The sequence below is a fragment of the Pseudopodoces humilis genome, chromosome 6 (assembly GCF_049639895.1).
Source record: "Pseudopodoces humilis isolate 2021_Gansu_Grassland_sample_001 chromosome 6, ASM4963989v1, whole genome shotgun sequence".
NCBI classification, from domain to species: Eukaryota; Metazoa; Chordata; class Aves; order Passeriformes; family Paridae; genus Pseudopodoces; species Pseudopodoces humilis.
Window position 1 is genome coordinate 42560400 of NC_142205.1, and position 18592 is coordinate 42578991.

The 18592-nt window shown below is 40.2% G+C and overlaps 1 protein-coding gene across 4 annotated transcripts in view; it reads right to left on the reverse strand.

Annotated features, from left to right (window-relative positions):
- The window catches only part of TMEM131L (transmembrane 131 like), a 79553-nt gene that overhangs the window by 35959 nt on the left and 25002 nt on the right, over positions 1-18592 (reverse strand). For all 4 annotated transcript variants that reach the window (XM_088056998.1, XM_014260821.2, XM_088056997.1 and 1 more), the window contains exons 4-7: positions 9723-9794; positions 8684-8807; positions 7501-7617; positions 5369-5479 (exon numbers count right to left, since the gene is read on the reverse strand). In XM_088056998.1, coding sequence (XP_087913124.1) covers positions 5369-5479; positions 7501-7617; positions 8684-8807; positions 9723-9794 — 424 coding nt within the window. The remainder of the gene's footprint in view (positions 1-5368; positions 5480-7500; positions 7618-8683; positions 8808-9722; positions 9795-18592) is intronic.

Consider the following 18592-nt stretch of genomic DNA (forward strand, 5'->3'; position numbering starts at 1 on the left):
GCACAAACTGCACAGCCAGGATATCTCAGTTCTGAATTAAATAAAAAAAAAAAATTAAAAACAAAAACCAGCCAGAATCAGAATGGCAGACCTGTCACTCTGCCAGTGCCTTTCTTACAGCCAAATTTCATGCTAATTTTAAGACTGATGTGGAACCCCTGCCCTCCATTTCGCTTGTGATACTGAAGTATCTGAGTAGGGAATCTGCAGGTTCAGGTTTTTGAAGGTGTTGATGAGACTTTGAACAATTGCAATAATTCAATGCTGAAAAGCAAAACTGAAGAAACTTTGGATGGTATCTAGCTATTTCATACCTTTTTAGGACAAGAAAAAGGGGACAGGCAGGGGCATGTGATTAGAGAAATTTAGCACATGTGTGGCATTTCATGGGGTCCAGTTTTATAAAAGCACTGCCAAAAGGAAGACAATACTTGCATTCCCAGTTCAGCTGGATTTCATACCAAAATGACAGAGGCTTCACGCAAGAGGGCGATGTAAGCCCTGCAAAGGTGGTTAGTGGCAACCCAAACACTGTCCCCAACACAGCTTTCTGGGGGACTCAAACCCCTGCAAAGTACTTCCTTTTTTTACAGATGTTTTTGTCTGTATCAAATTGTGAGAGCAAAAAAGAACACCACATGACTGCTAGTGGAGTTTTAACAAGGCAGTAAGATTACAACTTTTGAGGTAATTTTCTGATCAGATAGAACTTGCTGCTTAGGCTTCCCTTCTCAGCACTTCTTGAAGAACAGTACTGCTTTCATGGTCCTAAATAAGGATTTGTTAGCCCTTATCTAATACCACTGTCATTTAAAGTAATTAAAATTTAAGACCCTACATCCCTATTAAAAGAAATCCGCTACATGATATTTTTCCAGCCTTTGTTTTTCTTGACCTGGCATAGATCTAACACGGGAACTACTGTCATGTTAAAATTGAAGCTTCTAATGTACAGAAGGGGGAAAAAAAAATGCTAGTGGGGTGTATTTGGTGTTGATCTGTTTTCTAGGGGAAATTTTTATTTCTTTGTGAAGCTATCTTCAGAACAGGAAACGGGTTTGCATTTCTCTAAGACAGACAATAATGCATAACTGTCATGCCCAGTATCTTACAGTGCCAGCAGGATGGCTCTGAGTTAACCGTAAAGACAAGATAATGCATCTGTGAAGGAAACAATGTCAGAAGCAGAGTTTCCAATCAGACAAATCCAGGACCATCTCCCAGCAGTGCAAGCACTCTGTTTATACTGTAAATATCACTGCTAATGAATCAGAGCAGAGGGCTGAGTTATGCAGCCAATGTTTGAACCAGAGGCAAATTAAAAAGGAGAGGCACAGCAGGGAAATCTCAGAAAGAGCTCTGCAAAGCATTGCCACTTAATTACCTGGTGCCTCTATTTTGTATTAGGTACTCAGGCATACATACTTGAATGTACACATGCACTCAGCAGTCACAAATCCTCTTTGAACTGAACAAAGACAACTGATAGAAGCCACACAAATTCTTGACAGCTTCGGTAAGTTCTCAAGTTTAAATTTTAAAGAAATAAGAGGCCTCTTCCAATAAAACCATAAAATCCTGAACCATCCACTCCTGGTAAAGGGCTCACTGGAGACAGCAGAGTAGGCAATTATTTAGAAAACAATTCATCCATCAATGAGATCTCAATCATACATGGCTCTCTAAAAGATTTTTGGATATATTCTTGCATCATTACCAGGACTTTAGAGCTCAAATCAGTTCCTGGAGTTTGGCTACAGTATCATCGAAAAAGAACAAGACTGAACAAGCCTCCTCTTCTTTCTGTAGGCTGATCCCTCAAAGCTCCTGTCCTGGACAGACCCTGGCCCTAAAGTGGTACTTCCACACTGAGTGCTGTTAATAAGCTGCCCCTGTAATAACGATTCAGCAGTCTCATCAGGTTCTTTTTAGGCAGTTATCAGGATAGCACACCAAGAAAGCTCTACTGTCTTCTTTCCTTCTCCACACTCAAGCACCACACTTGGGCACATTTCCTTCTCTGATCCTCTGCCCACCAGTGCAAAACATAGCTTCAGGAATGTTACATTCCTGCCAGTACTTGCAGTATTTCCCAAGCTATCAGTTCACAGACTTTGAACTCCTCTGGGAAGTCAGCAAAGCAGTATCTGTGTCTCCTACGATAAGACCCTCCACCCTGCATGCCACTCCTCCACTGACATTTCCACCATCCTGAACACAGAGAGGCAGTGATGTAGCTGCCCAAATACTAAACAATGCCAAAAACCAGGCAACTATAGTGAAGACTACACCCAGAAGCTGGGTAAACAAAGATGACCTATATGGGCTCCACCATCTGTTACGGCTTAGTGGTAACTAGCCACAGATGAGTGGCCATGTGGACGTACTACGAATTCACAGTGTGCAACACAGCTCTTCTTTCCTCCCAGTGAGCAAGCCACGAGCCCAGAAATCCTGGGATCCAGGACCACAGGCAGAGAGAGCACACCAATCCCAACCCTTCAAAAGCTGAAATGTTGAAAAGAGTAACAGAAAGATGGAGACATTTAACAGTAAGAAAGGCAGGTTTGCCTTATTCTTTTCTTATTAAGCACAGAAGTTTCTGCTTAAAAACATGCGGGAATGAAGGAGAAAAAAGAAAGGCTTTTGTGCTTTGCTCATTATAAGATAAAAACAACACACGAAATCCACGGGAGTTAATTTTCCACAAAAAATTCAAACACAAACCTGTTGCATATTGCATTTCCAGGGGAAACACTACAGTAAACTTCCATCTATAATCCCCAGGTAAATGTTTTATTTCCAACACAAATAGCCTACAGTGGCACAATTTTACCCAAACCCCTATTTACATTTCTAGCCAAATAAATGTTTGCAAACTGAAGAAGTTACAAAAAGGGGTCGTCAGTTTGGTGAAGAAATGGACAGCTCTTTACATTAGATACTACAGAGCATGGAGTCTTCAGCTTGGCAAAGTGGAAGTTGAAAGTTCTGATGCCACCTACAAATGCTTCTGAGTATAAGCATCAGAAGCAGGAAGAGTTACATAAATTAAATCTCAATATATAAAATGGCCACAAAGCAATTTAAATTGGAAGTCAGGTGTAGGTTTCCAACCATCAAAGTAGTAAGAGTAAGTATTTGGGGTAACAAGGCCTCCAGCAATTCTGGTAAGTCACTTTACTGGCACATGATGGGGTTAAACGATGACAAAGCTCTTTTGGCCTTGTCGACCAAGGATGTCAGTATTACTGAACAATTTAAACACAACCACCTTTAAAACAGAAGGCAAAAAATAGACACACAGCATGTAGCTCTCTGTCTGAGGTTTCCAAGCAGTATCAGTGGACTTCACAGGGAAGGACACCTTCTGTGTTTCAAACTAAAAGCTGTCGCCCAAGGTTAGAACTCAATCATCCCAAGGTGAAAATGGATGCACAAATGAGGCTCATGCTATCCTGACTTTATCCTGGTATTTTATGTCAGTTAAAAATAAACAGGGGAAAATAAATGTGCACAGCTAAGTGAGTATGACTGGTTTGTTTTAAATGCTTTTTCACTACAAGACTCCATTCTATGTGTAATAGCTATGTATCCTTCAGTTTGCCCTTGTGTAGTCACTCGCTTTAACCTCATCAACGTCCCTTCCTTTTACATCTTCAACAGAATTCAACAGAATTCAACATCTTCAGAGCTTAAAACAGAAACTGGACAACACAGAATGATACAATTTTTTTAATGAGATCTGAATTAGAACATAAGGAAGATGAATTGAAGAAGGCACTTCTGGAGAGGACAGCTAGCTGCAGAGAAACATCCTTCTGAGAGGAACCCAAACTCAAACCGTAAACTCCTCTCCAGTATTTAGATCTTGTCTATCACCTTCAACAGCTGAGGAGCCCATCCCACTGCTGAAGCATTTCTGCTCAAATTGATAGCATGCAATGAAGAGTGTTTCCTCAATTACAGCACAGCACAGAAAAAATTACACCCAGAGCTTGGAGAATTGAGTCAACACCCTCTCCCACCTCATGTCCTACAAGATTAGTGCCAGGTGGTACCATGCTGCCCTGCTAACATGACCTCAAACGTGTACTCCACACAAATAAAGCTTACGATAATGTCTGTCACTCTACAGTGAGGAAAACGTCAAATGTTCCCCAAAACTTCTCCACTCAAGAATTCAGACTGAACTGCAAAAAAGCATGTCTGCAATTTTCAGATACTACCCGACAACAACCCATTGAGCTAGATGGGAAGATGCAGACATAAACAGCATCAAAAATACCCTTGTCAGTTCTACCTCTAGCACCCCAAATTACAAAACCTGAAGATTTTTGCTTCCTTTCCAAGAGTCTGTCTTTGTATGTCCACAAGTAAGCTCAACCGTTTGACTACAGGGAAGAGACTGGTATGGAGGAAAAGAAAGGGAGAGAAGGAAATTGTGCATTAACATTGGATAGAGGTAAGATTAACCTAACATACAGCACACTGAAAAATACAATCTATGGTGGTATTTTTCTCAGGTAGAATAGAAGGCATCACAAAGGCAATTAATGCAGCTTACATTTAGATAAAGTATTAAATTCTGTTACATGCTAAGGTATTACATTTTTAGAAAAACAATGTCTGTGCATAATACGACAGGAAATCTGAAAGATCAATCTTTCAAATTAGTTATTCACTTGAGAGGTTCCGTATGGACTGGAAGACTATGAAAATATCCGCAACTGCAAACAAATGACAGCAATCATTAAACTTCTTTCAACTCAAATATTTACTCCTCATAAATTCAACTTGCTGTGTTCTCCAGAGCTCCTTGTGAAGATCAGGTAAGCAAAGTTGGTATATTCAGCACTGACAGGGGCAGGAGGGGATGCTGCAGCCTGACTCCCAGCTCCCAATCTCATCCATGCAGCAAGCCATGCTTTTTAACTGTGGCTAATTGTTGGTGCAGCCCTGCTGTAAACTCACATGGGGAGTTGGCCCCAAGTAAAAAACAGAACAAACCAATACAGCTTCCTGCCCTTCTCAATTTTATGGTATAAAGCTTATTTTTTTGTTTAAGGCAGACCAATTCTCAAGTTCAGCCAGAGCACAGCCACCTGACAAATGGTTTTGCCAGCAAAATTTAGAGGGCACCCCGCCACAGGGGCACAAGGAAGAACAAGTGTGAATAGTTTAAATGCCAAAGACTGTCTCACAAAAGCAGCTGATCACAGTATAACCCTGTATTTTGCAATCTCTCTCCTGCAGTAACTGGTACTTGGAGTTTTTGCTAATGTTTCTTGCATCCCAAAAACCTGAGGTCAAAAGCCTGTTGTGGTTAAACAGACCTAGGTTTCTCCCCCTGAAATGTATACTGTACCAGTGTGTGTGATGCCTGGATGCTCTGAATGTGTGGAAGCAGTAAGTAGGCATTTGCTAGCTGCACTTTAGGTTCTTCTGGAGAAGACATCGGAGTTCCTGTTCCAAAAACCTGGTATTAAAAAAAAGGTCATTACACCAACATCTAGAATTTCAGTTATAACAGCAACTTCCAAAACTATATTGCTAATAACAACAAGCTTCTCAAAAAACAAATCCGTTTTTCACGCTAAATTCTTTTAAAAGACAATAAACATAAAGTTCCAATGTAGAAAGTTATCATAGACATAAATGGCACTCAAGAATCATCACTCTTTCAGGCACTATTACAAAAACAAAGCACTCACCAGCAGAGCATCAGGTAACCCCAAAAACCAAGTATCTACATTCTCCTATGATTCTCCAGGCAATTACAATGCACGTATCACCATTTGGAAGCATGGTAATTTCTGAGAAACTTTTGTTACTAGTCCCACTGAATACTGAATTCAATGGCTCTGCCTTAAAAATTGAGTAAAATATTTTCTCATTATTTTGGTTTTCAGAACACTAAGATTTGCAATTTTGATGGCTCTACCATATTCATATTTTGCTCCACCAAGATTAGTTTATGACAATGAGATCCACAATAAGTGGGGGCTTTGGAGCCAGGAGGGATCAAGGAGACAAGGGATAATTAGAGGCTAATTAAAATTTCTTTGGACTTTTCACTTGTATGCAAAGATTTATTGTTTTTAATAGGAAAAATCCACATCTTTTTAATTAAGAGGATAACAAAATGCATTCTATGTTCCTGAACATCTCTGACTACATATAGAAAATACCAGAACAAAGGGAATATATACATATTTTATTTTTTTTATGCAGGTATTTTATAAAGTACATTTTAATACAATGGTACCTGATCTCCATTTGGGTGATTCTTCTGTACATACTCTTACATAAATACATTAGAAACATCAGATGTTTCAAGGCTTTGGGGTTCTCAAAAGGACTGTAACTGTGCATAAAACACTCAAGTCATGCCTCCTTTTGAAACTCTTAAACCTAATGCGAGCTGAAAACATGGACAGCTACTTCCTCTGTCTCAGGTGGCTGGTGAAAATGTCCATGTAAACCTCTCTGCTACTGATTTTTGCATCAGTCCAACAGGAAACAAACCAATTTTGAGGTGGCACTGACAACTGCTTCCCTGAAACCTCCTGATAAAAGGCTGAGCTGACTGGGCAATAAATGAACAGCACAGAGAGGGGTGAAATGTCAAAAAGAAATGGTCAATCATTCTACAATGCACTTTTTCCTCATTCTTGATGAAATGTTCCTGCCAAATGTGGCATTAGCTCTGATAAATACTAGATAAATGCAACATTTGTATTAAAATCCTTTGTATTTCAACTGAACTTACCTAATCTTTTATTAAAGAAGCTTTGTTTTCCAGCACAATATCAAAGTATAGGAATGAAACAGTTTGATGATTGAATAAAGCCATCACTTTTTAAATCACTAAGTTCAGAGTAAAGAAATTTCTTCATCAAAATAACAACCAAGAATTTGGCTTATTATTATAGTGTCCCTTATAAAAATTTTTCAAAGCTAAAGATCTGCCCGAATTCACCAGTTAGTCAGAAAACAGACAGGTTTAAGGCAGAACCATTACTTCAACTTTTATGTTTTAAGGGCCTAAACCTCTCACCCTGTGTCCCTCTCATTACCCAATATGTTTACATAAAATCCTGAAGAGTAGCTGAAAACCACCTGAAATATTTCCTAGTGGGTTTCCCCCAACAAATGCATTTCAGCACAGTGCAGTCGAAATTACACTAATATATAAAACTAATTAGACCATGATCTTTTAACTACACACATACAAATACACTTGGTTTTACTACCACAACTAGCCCCACTAACAGCACTAATTTTAACCTCATACAGGCATGTGATCATGACACTAGCACTACCTAGTAAAAGGGATGAACCGTTAATATTACCCCACCTGATCTGTATCAGGAATTCAAATATTATTGATTATTGATACCCTAAAATTATGAAAATCAATTTTTAAAACACAAGTAAGTCCAAAACCCAAGCTAAAAATAGGAGTAATGCCTTGATATGAAAAATAAGAGCAGTTACCTGATACGAAAGTACTCCATGAGATGAGGTATTTATAAATAATGAGCTTTCAATACTGCCTTCTTCTGTGGGCAGGAAGAGTACTCTGAATGACATCTTTCCCATCGCTGGAATCACCTGCAGAGACCACAAAGAAGCTTGCTTGCTTTGTGCCAGCGATCACACACTCACCACTCCGTCACAGGGCCCAGACGACACTTCCACAGGTACATCCCTGCCTGTAAATCCCACTATGCAGAACCTCAGCACTCAGAAGTTTCATCTGTGCACAGCTCTCAACTCTTACTACAAAGAGCTGAGATCACACAGCACCTTGCCAAGTTATGGCTGGAGTTTCTCAGCTAGCATGGGGCCTCACCACTCAAGGCTTCTTTTTGCCCAAGATCTTAACCACACAGCACCGACAGGCTGCGAGTGCACAGAAACACTTCCCCGCACAGAGAGAGACAGCTCTTGCAAAGGGAATCAGTGGCCCTGTGATACACAGGCCAGCCAGTCAAAGCTGAACTTGGGCAGCGCTCTCAGTAACTAAATAGTCTGGCTGGAGGAACAATGACATTTATGTCTGCACAGTAATAGCCATTCAGCTATAGTAAAAGCAAAAATAAGACGGAAACATAATAAAACCCCTTTGCGCATCAGCGGAGGATAAAAAACGGGCTTCATCCAACTGAGATCACTGCAATTTATTCTTAACACCCATTATATTGCTGTACATAGTTAAAAAAAATCAGAGTTAAAATAATGGTCTTAGATCATAAAAGGCAATTATGCCCATAATTGCAATACAAAATACATAAAATATTTCACAGCAGGTTTTCCTGACGAATATGCAAGACCATTCAAAAGACTGAAAATTCATAGCTGTAGAACACCCACATGCCTGTGGATTACTGCATAACACTGTTTAAAGCAGAATGAGATTTAAACAGCCTCTCTAACACTGAAAAATTCTTCTCTTCCTCTGTTACTGTCAAACACATTTCCTACTGTAGGTTTTGGATGGCTTCTCCCAAACAAGTCTAAGTAGAAGTGAACAAAAAAAAACACTAGCAAAACAGAAAAAGAGTTGGAGGTCCTACAAAAAAGCAATAAAACACAGAATGAAGAGCTTATGCCAAAGGAAGCACGAAGGCTTGGCTCTGGGCCATTACATAGTTTCCAAAAGTACATCAACACTCACCCGGCTATGAGCAGGAGACACATGAAACTGTCTAGTAGCTGTAAACACTGAATTGACTACAACATCTCTATCTCTACTAGGGTTGTAGGCATGCAGCATTTTAGCTCTGGGTAACCCCAGCAACCTAAAGCAGGGAGAAAAAAAAAAGAGAAATCATTATTCACTTTATAAGCACAGGCAACACAGGAAAGAAGCAACACAAATCACCCTAAAACATGGTGATCGACAATTACCTAGTTGTAATTAATCTGTGGAAACACACCAAATAAATTTTGCATTTAGTGTACAAAGGCAAATATGTAACACTGTGATGTGAGGTACACTTAGCCAAAACCCATTGGAGTAACTAGAAGTAAAAGAAAAAAATGACTCTTACAAAGCACAAAGTTTTGGATAAAAAGACTTATATAACTGAAGTCTTGTTTTGTCAGCTAAAGCAACAATTGTCTCAAGGCTTTTGCTTAAGCTACTACATCCTAAATCCCAACATCTTAGACATTCCTCCAGTGCATCCTCTGAAATACTCCTTTAACTCACAAGGAGACTGTGTTTCTTTTTGGTTATTGATAGATTGAAGGCTAATTATCACTTAAGAACAATTTTTTAAGTTTCCTTAAAATTGAACAAAGAAAAATCTAATTTATTCTACCAGTATGTTTTGCTTGGGACTCTCTGGATTTTGTTATCAGAATTTCAAGGAAACAGCAAGCTCTTCCTCCACTAGAAAGGTAAGCTTTCAAATAATGAACAACCACCATGAAACAATTATTTGACATCCATGCAGAATCACCTGAAATGTACACCCAGAAAGCGTTATATTCCCTATTAGCTTTTCCTCCTTCTCAGAACTACTCTGATTTTAACCTACAAAACATTGCAAGGCAAGAAATGCACTTCCAGCTCTGTGGCAATTACTACTTCTCTGTTTTTCAGATGACGGCATGATCCCAGCTAATGTTTTTCACCCAAATGGAGCCCAGTATAGCTGTTCCTCCACACTTCATTATTAACCAAAATAAAAATAACACAAGATACTCACTGCATTCCAAAATGCAGAACTGATGGGTGAAAATGTAAGGCCTTCCCATTTGGAGGCATCTTTGCTGAGAAGCTGAAAAGAAGGGAAAAGAAGCCACAATTAATATTTAGTGGGCACAATGCTACAATCTGCAGGGAAGGAAGATACATTACAGGCTGTTAACTCCTTCTATTCTGAACCTCCCTTCCTTGCACAGGTCTCCACAGTCATGCTGGCACGTCTGTTTATGGGGCTGTGCAGTGGAGTAGAGAGATGGGGCTGTGCAGTGGAGTAGAGAGGGAAAACAACTGGGAAGAGTCCTGAGGAATGAAAACTACATCAGCATGCAGCAGATCCTCAGGCTCACCAATTAGGTATCTATGCAAGCACTGGTACGAGCACACACAGATGCAGAGGTAGAGGAGTAAACAGCAGCTTGGGCAAAAGCAGAGATCAAAAGAAGTGCTTGTATAGCTGTGGCTTTAATGCAACAGCCAGCTCATTTCTTCTGCGCAGAAGAGAGTAAGAAATACTCTGAAGCACATACATCACCATCTTTCCTTTGCCCTACAAAAAGTAACAATAAAGTTCCTATCAGTTCTAGCACATTTTTAGATTATTTCAACATGACTCAATACCCTGTAACATAAAATTACATTACATCTTCACCATTTTCTCAATTAAGACTTGTCCTCCACAAGTCTCAAAAACCACAGTGGTAAAAGAAAAGCCCAGCATTTGTTTATTTTATTTGCATACCCAGTGCTACTCTGTTAAAAGCTTCCCCAGAAGCAGTCTGCACGTTGAGTAGCCAGAACCTACCAAGAGTAGAAAGTTTAATCTTTACTGGATAATGCTAATAAGCATCCTAGCAAGGATGAGTCCTAGAAGGGAGGGAAGGACTGTGGTCTCATTAGTTATCTGGCTGCTTTGCATAATTTGTGGTAGTAAGTCAATTGGTTCCCAATTTTAAAATGTAGCTTTGTGACATTATACCTTTAACAGCTCTTAGTGTGTACATAATCCTGCTGTTGTATTCCAAAGCAACAGACATCATAATTTATTACCAGTCAGGAAAAATAATGCTTATTATCATGAAAACCAACAACTCTTACGAAAACATAGAATCACAGAAGGGAGAGAGAACTCTCTCACTATCATAGCAGGTGGAATGCAATATATCCACGTAGCATTCCTGAGGAGCTGCTAGTGACAGTCTCCTTCCAACCACCTTGTCTCTGCAGCAGCCAGCTCTTGCTCCATTCCTAGAAACATTGCACCTTCATTGCAACAAGCACCTTCTTCCCCTTCCAAAAATCAGCCTCAGGTACATACCCTGAAGTTAAGTCTGAGTACTTCTGTAATCACATACAAATTGAGATTACTACTACAGTAAAAGCCACAGATATTTGAGAAAGACATGTCTCTTAAAGGATCTCAGATCCTTTTATTGTATGCATACACATAAACAGCAGAACAAAAGTTAAGCCACTGGTTAATGCACTACAATATGACCATGAATCTCACCACTGCTTAAGTTTCTAGCATCTTACAGGTACTGCTGAATTACCTTTTCTCACCAGAAAAATTTTTGCTGACAACAGCAAGAAGTTGAGTGCCGCTCTCAGCCAGTTCATGTAATTGGAAGTAGCTCTCCAAGACTTACCCTCAGTCTGAGGAATTCTATCAGTATCAGCTCTTTTCCTCTCAATTCTCACTCTTTCCAACAGGTACCAAATGCACCAGCTGGGTGCAAATCCAGCAGTGGATGTAGGAGACTGCATTTCATTTGTTCTAGGTGAATATAGCCTTCCTGTAGCACTGGTTCTTAAAAATGTATTGCTGTTCAACCAACCCTCTACTAGTCAAAAAATGGGAAAAGCCCTATGAGAGTAGCAGCAGGAGGATCCCAGGGGTGCCATTTATTCCTTCTGGAGAAGGCAGCCTGGATCTTGCATGGCTGGAGCCAAGACTCAGTTAATGACCTGTGCAGGCTCCAAGCTGGCTCCTGAGCATGGAGACAACTTTGGAGCATCCCTGCTTGACCAGGAATGGTCTGTGATTACAAGACATCCAGCTTCTGCTTTGCACCCCACAAAAGCTGCCAAATCACTTCAGGCTCCAGCCTGGCCCCAAAAGGAGAACAGCCACATTCCTGTGGCATCTTGCCCATCACCCAGCCCACTGTCCAGCTCCGGGGCGTCTGCACCGCTTATCAGTGGCGCCGAAGCAGTGCCAAAACATAACCTGAGAGCTGACTCTTCAACAACAGAACTGGTGGAAAGAGACCTTTGGGTTGGTTTTCTTCCCCCAAGGGAAAAGATGACAGGTTGGAATAAAGGGAACGGGCAGGAGAACATTCTGCTCTTGACACTCAAACAACTAGGATGCACTTTGAAGTGCATTGCTGTACAGAGAAAGAGACAGGCCCATCTACATTAGAAGTGTACTTCTCCAGTTACTGTCTCTAAATGGCTGGCAAGAACACTTCCTTCAAGTAGGAAGCTGGCAGAACACCATTCTGCATCCCTGCGCTCCAAACACAATTCAGATCTCTGTGAGGAATCTGACACTGAAATAAACACCACAGCAATTTACTGAGACATTTAAAATTTGAAGTCACTTTTAACAAAAAAAACTATTTTTTTTTCTCTGAAAACATCATCTCACCAGTAGATTCACCTCAAATTATGCCAAAATTGCTCTTTTAGCTACAGATGACGTGTCCAAAAAATGTACACGGATCCTTTCATGAGAATGTCATAGGCTTGGAAAGTCAGAAATATATGCCTAAGAATGGAAGCCTTGAAACAACAAATATGGAGAAACAGGCCTCTTCACAACGGAAGCCTGGTTTCCAGCTAATCTTCCATTGCTTTTAAAATATTTAAACATCCCATTAAGCATGCCACCTAACACAGCTGGAACCCATGCTCCATGGAATCTCTTTTTTTTGACAGACCAGTTGAACATCTTCTGAGTGGCAGATTTTGATAGAGTAGTTCAATTCTAACATTTCAGAGGACACTTTTAAGCACAAGTGAACTGGAGAAGAAATAGAAGAGGGGAAGGAAATTCTTGGCAATTTCTTTGAACACTCAGTATGCATCAAAAACCTAGTTTAAATGGTGCTGTTATCACTTCCCAGCCCAACAATTCCATGCCCTTCCTCCTCTCTGTCCACACAATACATTTAAAACCCTGACACCCTGCATCATCCATTTCCAGGAAAAAACAGTAAGAAAAATGGAAACACTGAGCAGGTTGGGGAGGACACCACATGGTCACCCAGAGCACCAGGAAGATTTGGGGACAGGTTCTGGCAGGCAAGGTGAGGGTGAGCCCATGAAAATCTCAGCTCATCACCCTCTTGCAGAAAACACCCAGTAGAGAGACAGACAAATCCCAAATGTGCACACAACCATCAGGAATGCCTACTGGGGAGAAAGGTGGATGCGGAGTGGAAAAAGCAGGCTGGAGGGGAGGTGGGGTAAGGAAGAGGAGTGACACCAAGGGAGAAGAGCAGGATGGAGGAAGGCAAGCACCACTGTGCAAGCAGAGGAACACGTAACTCCAGGGCAGCGTTTTTAGGGGATTTTGTTGTTCTTTTTTAAAAGGCGCATGAGCTGTAAAATGTTAAGCTACCATATTCCATCCACTAAGAAGCCCCAGGGGTGCTTGAACATGGAGAAGTTCCATCCTTTCACAATGTTTCCCGCTTCAGGAAAGAACGTTTTGGTGTCCTGTTGATGTGGGACTAACGAAAGGATATGCTAATACAGGGATGCTGAGAGCACTGTTAAATATAGCACTGAAATTGTTTTGCCCTTGCTTCTTTCAGTTCTGTTAGTCTGTGATGTATGAAGTAAACATAGGTAAACAACCAGGTCAGCATTCACAGTCCCAAACCCTAATATTTTTATGTGATGCATATTACAAACATTTGTTTGAAATACGCAAAAGCCTTATGCTTCCCCCCAAAGTCCAACAGAAACAGATCTTTTTAAACAGGACATTTATTCCTACTTCACTGGTCAAAATCACAAAATAAATATTTTCTCCTAAAAACCCGAACAAAAAAGCATTCAGAATAAATTGCTGGAGAATGCATTGGGGTTTTTTGTTGGTTTTGTGCTTTTTTTTTTTTTTTTAAATTAAATTTTACAACTGAGTTAATTCATCAGATTATACACAAAAAAACCACTCCATCTGCAGAATAAACTGCATTTGACCAGAAGTGAAGGACATTTCCTGGAAGGAAGCTTATCTCAATGTTACTTTTTCTTCTATTAGCTCCTTTAAGTCTTCCTTGTATCTTTAGTTTCTCACTTGAATTGATTACTTCATACTATCTTAGCATGCATGTTATCTGATGATTCAGATAGCAACATCTGTAGTTGAAAATAATCACAAATGCTACTTGGTTCCCTTTCTTCTTCCTTCCTTTTTGTACGCTTTGTTCACAGCATATGCTGAAAAAAGCAAGTCAGGGAAAGGCATTTTATTGTTGGGTCTTTTGCTTTATGGCTGCAGGGAACAGCTTGGAAGCAGCAGGCAAAAAGGACTGGATTCTTGAACATACAAGAGGTCTTTTTTGAGTGTAGCTGTTTAGGCAGTCCTGTTTTATTTCTCAGGATACTGATAAAAGTAAAATTCTACTTACGTTGAGCACTTTGGAACTTTGCAGCACCAGTGCAGTGATGTTAATGAACCCACAAGATGAGGTTTTGAGATATGGAAGTGTGTATGTATTGTACAGGAAAGCACATTCTTTATGCAAATTTAAATAGAGAAAAGGAAATAAAACCCCTCATTTACTGACTAATTTTAGATTCATTCCTCTAGACTACACCTGATAAAGAAAACACAGAATGAAGCACATAGGGAAACAACCAAATCCACCCCCCCACCCCCCAGATCTTTTTAATCGTTCTGATTGCAACTGATGAAAAGAAATTATTTTGACAAATGAAAGCAGGTAATTAAGAGGTAACAGACATAGAAAAAGCGGCTGAATCGAAGTCTTACATAGAGCTAATACAAAGCCTTGGTTTGTCACATCCCTCTCTTAACTTCCCCTTTACCAAAGGCAGTAAATGCAGAAACCAGTATTAGGATCATTAAATTGCAGCTCCTGAAAGAGACACAGTGCCTCTGATGGTGATCATGAAGGTGTCAGGAAATACAAAATTAAAACGTGAGTTTACTATCAAGGCAACCCTGCCAAAACCAGAAACAGTTCTAATTTTTCTTTTTTTTTTTTTTTTGGGGGGGGGGGGTGGTAACCTTTACCTCCTTCCTAGAGACAGAAAGAGTCTGCAGAAACCAGGAAATTGTCCAGCTTGCAATACCCCTGGCACTGTTCATGGGCAAGCTGTACATGGTGTATCCCTGTGGAGCTTTGGCACCTGCAGAAGAGCAGTCACACTCACCACCTCAGCTCCAGAGACTTACAGGACTTCTCCTGAAGCCCTGTACCAACCTGCAGCAACACATGAACCATTCCAAATTTCTGGATTTTTTTTTTTTTTTTAACTTTTTGAAGAAAAAGAATGATCAACACATAAAAGGACACAAATGAGAATTTTGAACACTGGAAACCTAGAAGTCCCACATTCTCCCTTATTTTTAGCACCGCATTTTTTAGGGAAGAGAGGGAGGACTGACTCACTGCTTCTGAATGCTTGGGATTTGTAACCCATCATTAGGAATTCACTTACATGCTTTACCAGAGAGCTGTGCTGCTCCTGGAAGAAATTATTTTTTTTTTTACTGTGAGGGTAATGAGGCACTGCAACATGTTGTCCAGGGGAAATTGTGGGTGCTCCATCCCTGGAAGCGTTCACAGCCAGAATGTACAGGGGCTCTGAGCAATCCTGTCTAGTGGAAGCATCCCTGCCATGGCAGGGGTATTTGAACTAGACTGAGGTCCCTTTTGATGCACTCTGTAATTCTGTAAGAAGGATGGTTGCCTTTATTTCCTCTGAAGCACACTACGTGCATCAAGGACAGAATCCCAAACTGCGGAGAGCAGGAAGGGCCAAAACAGTGTTACCTATCAACTTACATGTGCATGCATACCTGCTATTTCACATGTTTGGGCTACAGGAAAATAAGCAAGGGCTGCTAAACCAGAAGAAACCAGTGAAATGGATGAGGCAAGCTCTCTAAAAACAAGCCCCATCATTTATGGCATAAAAGAGGAAAGCAGGTCTACCAACCTTTTCTTTCTTTTTTATTTCTTAAACTACTGAGGCTGGAAAAGGATTACATAGCTAAGACCTACACACAAAAGTCTCGATGTGCTGATAACTTATTTACAAAGGCAGTGAAATAAAATGGTAGGTAAGCCTAGCCTGTGTAAAACAAACTATTCTGACACTTCCACTTGGTCCCTCACGCATTGCTCCTCTCCAGCAACCTCCTCTGCTCCATACTCTAGCCCTGGCGTTTCCACAGGCACAGGTGGCCTTCCTGGGCAACCTTCTCTCCTCTCACTGCCTGTGGTCGTGCCCTTCCCTACCCAGTTCTGCAATAGCATTTACAAACACCATTTGCACAGCATTTACCTAAGCCAGCAGCACTTCAGTTTTGTTCATTACAAAAAAACAACAAAATTGCAATGATCAAACTTAAGAGTATCTTACCCTATGGGCCTTAAAGCCACTTTTCTCAGTGGGGCTTAAATGGAAGGACACAAATTTTAAAAACCGGCTTTTCTCTCTACCCTCACAACCAAATCCAAAGAAGTTAAATGCACACCACAATAAAAATGAGATCGAGATTTGTAAAGAAATCTAAGGGAGTGATGATCAGTAGGGAGACGAAGTGCTATACTCAACATCTTGGCAAAAATAAAAGGCTTTCTTCCCCAGCTGCAGCTGTGGTTTGCATTTTAGTAGCAGGAACAGCACAATGAAGCATGTTTGAGAGCAAAGTGGAATTACTCCCTCACATAAATCAGTCCCCAACTTCTGAAATAACTGAAATCTGTAGTAAATTAAGACATTAATCCACAATGACTTGAATTAAATTAAAATTATTTTCTGAAATCTCTTCTTTGAGATCCTTTACTCACCTGAAGTTCAAGCAACAACAGCACTCTCTAGAGATGTTCCAGGGGTGCCAGGTATATTGTATGCATCTTGGACAGACTAAGTAACTAAGTTACTTGTTTTGGATGACTGTACAGGGCCCACTAGTCCAAAATGTACATCAAACACATTTTCCTCTGAAGTACCTCTGCTGCTGCCAGCAAATCCCAAATATCCTGCCAGGCAGAACATTTACCTTCATTTTACTTTTGGCTTCATGTAATTCAACAACTGCCTTTACATTCTGCAATACTTCATAAGGTAAACTCTGATAACTCCTCTCAAATAAAACCTTTAGCTTGCCTTTCTCTTTTTTAAGCTTCCTTACAATTTATCTTTTTAAAAAAAATCAGCAATCTTCCATTAAAACTAAAAATGCAGAAACAATACAATTTGCTCTTAAGTTCTTACCAAGACAAATTTAAAAGAGCCACTTGCTTGATACAGACACACAACTTTGGCGTCATCAGACACCTTGGTATTCTTGAAGTTTTGTCTTTACCAGGTCCTGGACTTGTGGGGTTTTAAGAAAATGCTGCATTTCATGTCTCTTTGAAGACTGCTTCTAGCCCAGGAGTTTCCAAAATAAAACAAAAAAATCACAAAGGCAGCTCATGCTATTTTTTTCCTTTTTAAACCTCAAAACTTTTTAGCCAAATTCACTTGTTTTTGCTTAATTTGCTTACCCTCAAGTTTCCAAACCCTCAAAAAACCCCCGAAGAACATTTAAACTGCCTACATAACACAGGTTTGTTCTTCACAAACTGCCACTAAGATCACAAATAATTGCTGAGATGTTAATTTTTTCCTATCTCACTCGATTAACCAGAATGAAAAAAAGCAGTCAAACCTGAAGCACCCTGGCCTATTTAATACATGTACAGAAATGGCTGCTTTCAGAAGAATGCTGCTCAACTCTCCCTCTCCCAACTCTAAACCCCTACAAGAGAAGCTATGAGTCTCCACACCTCTGAAAGATTGGGTCCTCCAGCCACACTCCTGCCCAGCATCTCTTAACTGAAAATAAAATATTTTCAAGTGAGATGTGCTGCTCACAGCCTTTTCAGAAACTTTGAAAACGTGAACCCTAAAGAAAGGGTACACAGAGAAGTACCTAGAGAAAAGGCTTCCACAGTGTCACCATACTGCCTTCTCTGGCTAAAAACAAAGCACTAATGCAAGCCTTGAGCTGAAATACCATGAAATTTAAATTACTGTTCCCTACACACAGTTTTCATAGCCTTTTATTGAAAGCAGTCAAAATTCACAGCACAGCCCCATGAAAGAGACTGGATAAAAGAACCTTTAAAAAGTCAGAAGATAGGTCACAAATCCACCTGCCTTTTACCTAAGAAGAGCACAATTATTTTTACTTACTAGGTAGCAAAACCTTCATTGCTGTCCTTGCAATGGCAAAATGACAGCAGAAAATTTAGGTGGGAAGGGCAGTTTTTAAGCACAGTCCTGTACTAACATAATCACAAACCGAACAAAACAAGAGGTGGGTATTTCAGAAGAAGCAATTCTATCACACCTGCCTCAACCAAATTAATTCCCACAAAAGTAACAATGAACGTATCTGCTTTTCCTGCAGCGTGTCTACAGAACAATTACCAGTAAAGAAAGAAGAGATCCAAGTGACCTCACCAAGACCTCACCTTTTTACACACACCAACTGCAATTCTGGTTTTCACAGTAAAAATAAAAATTCATTTCATCAAGCACACCCAGGTTTACTCAAAAACTCTCCCCAAGCTGAAGAGCAAAGGGCCAACTTCTGTCAAGTAAGTAGCAACC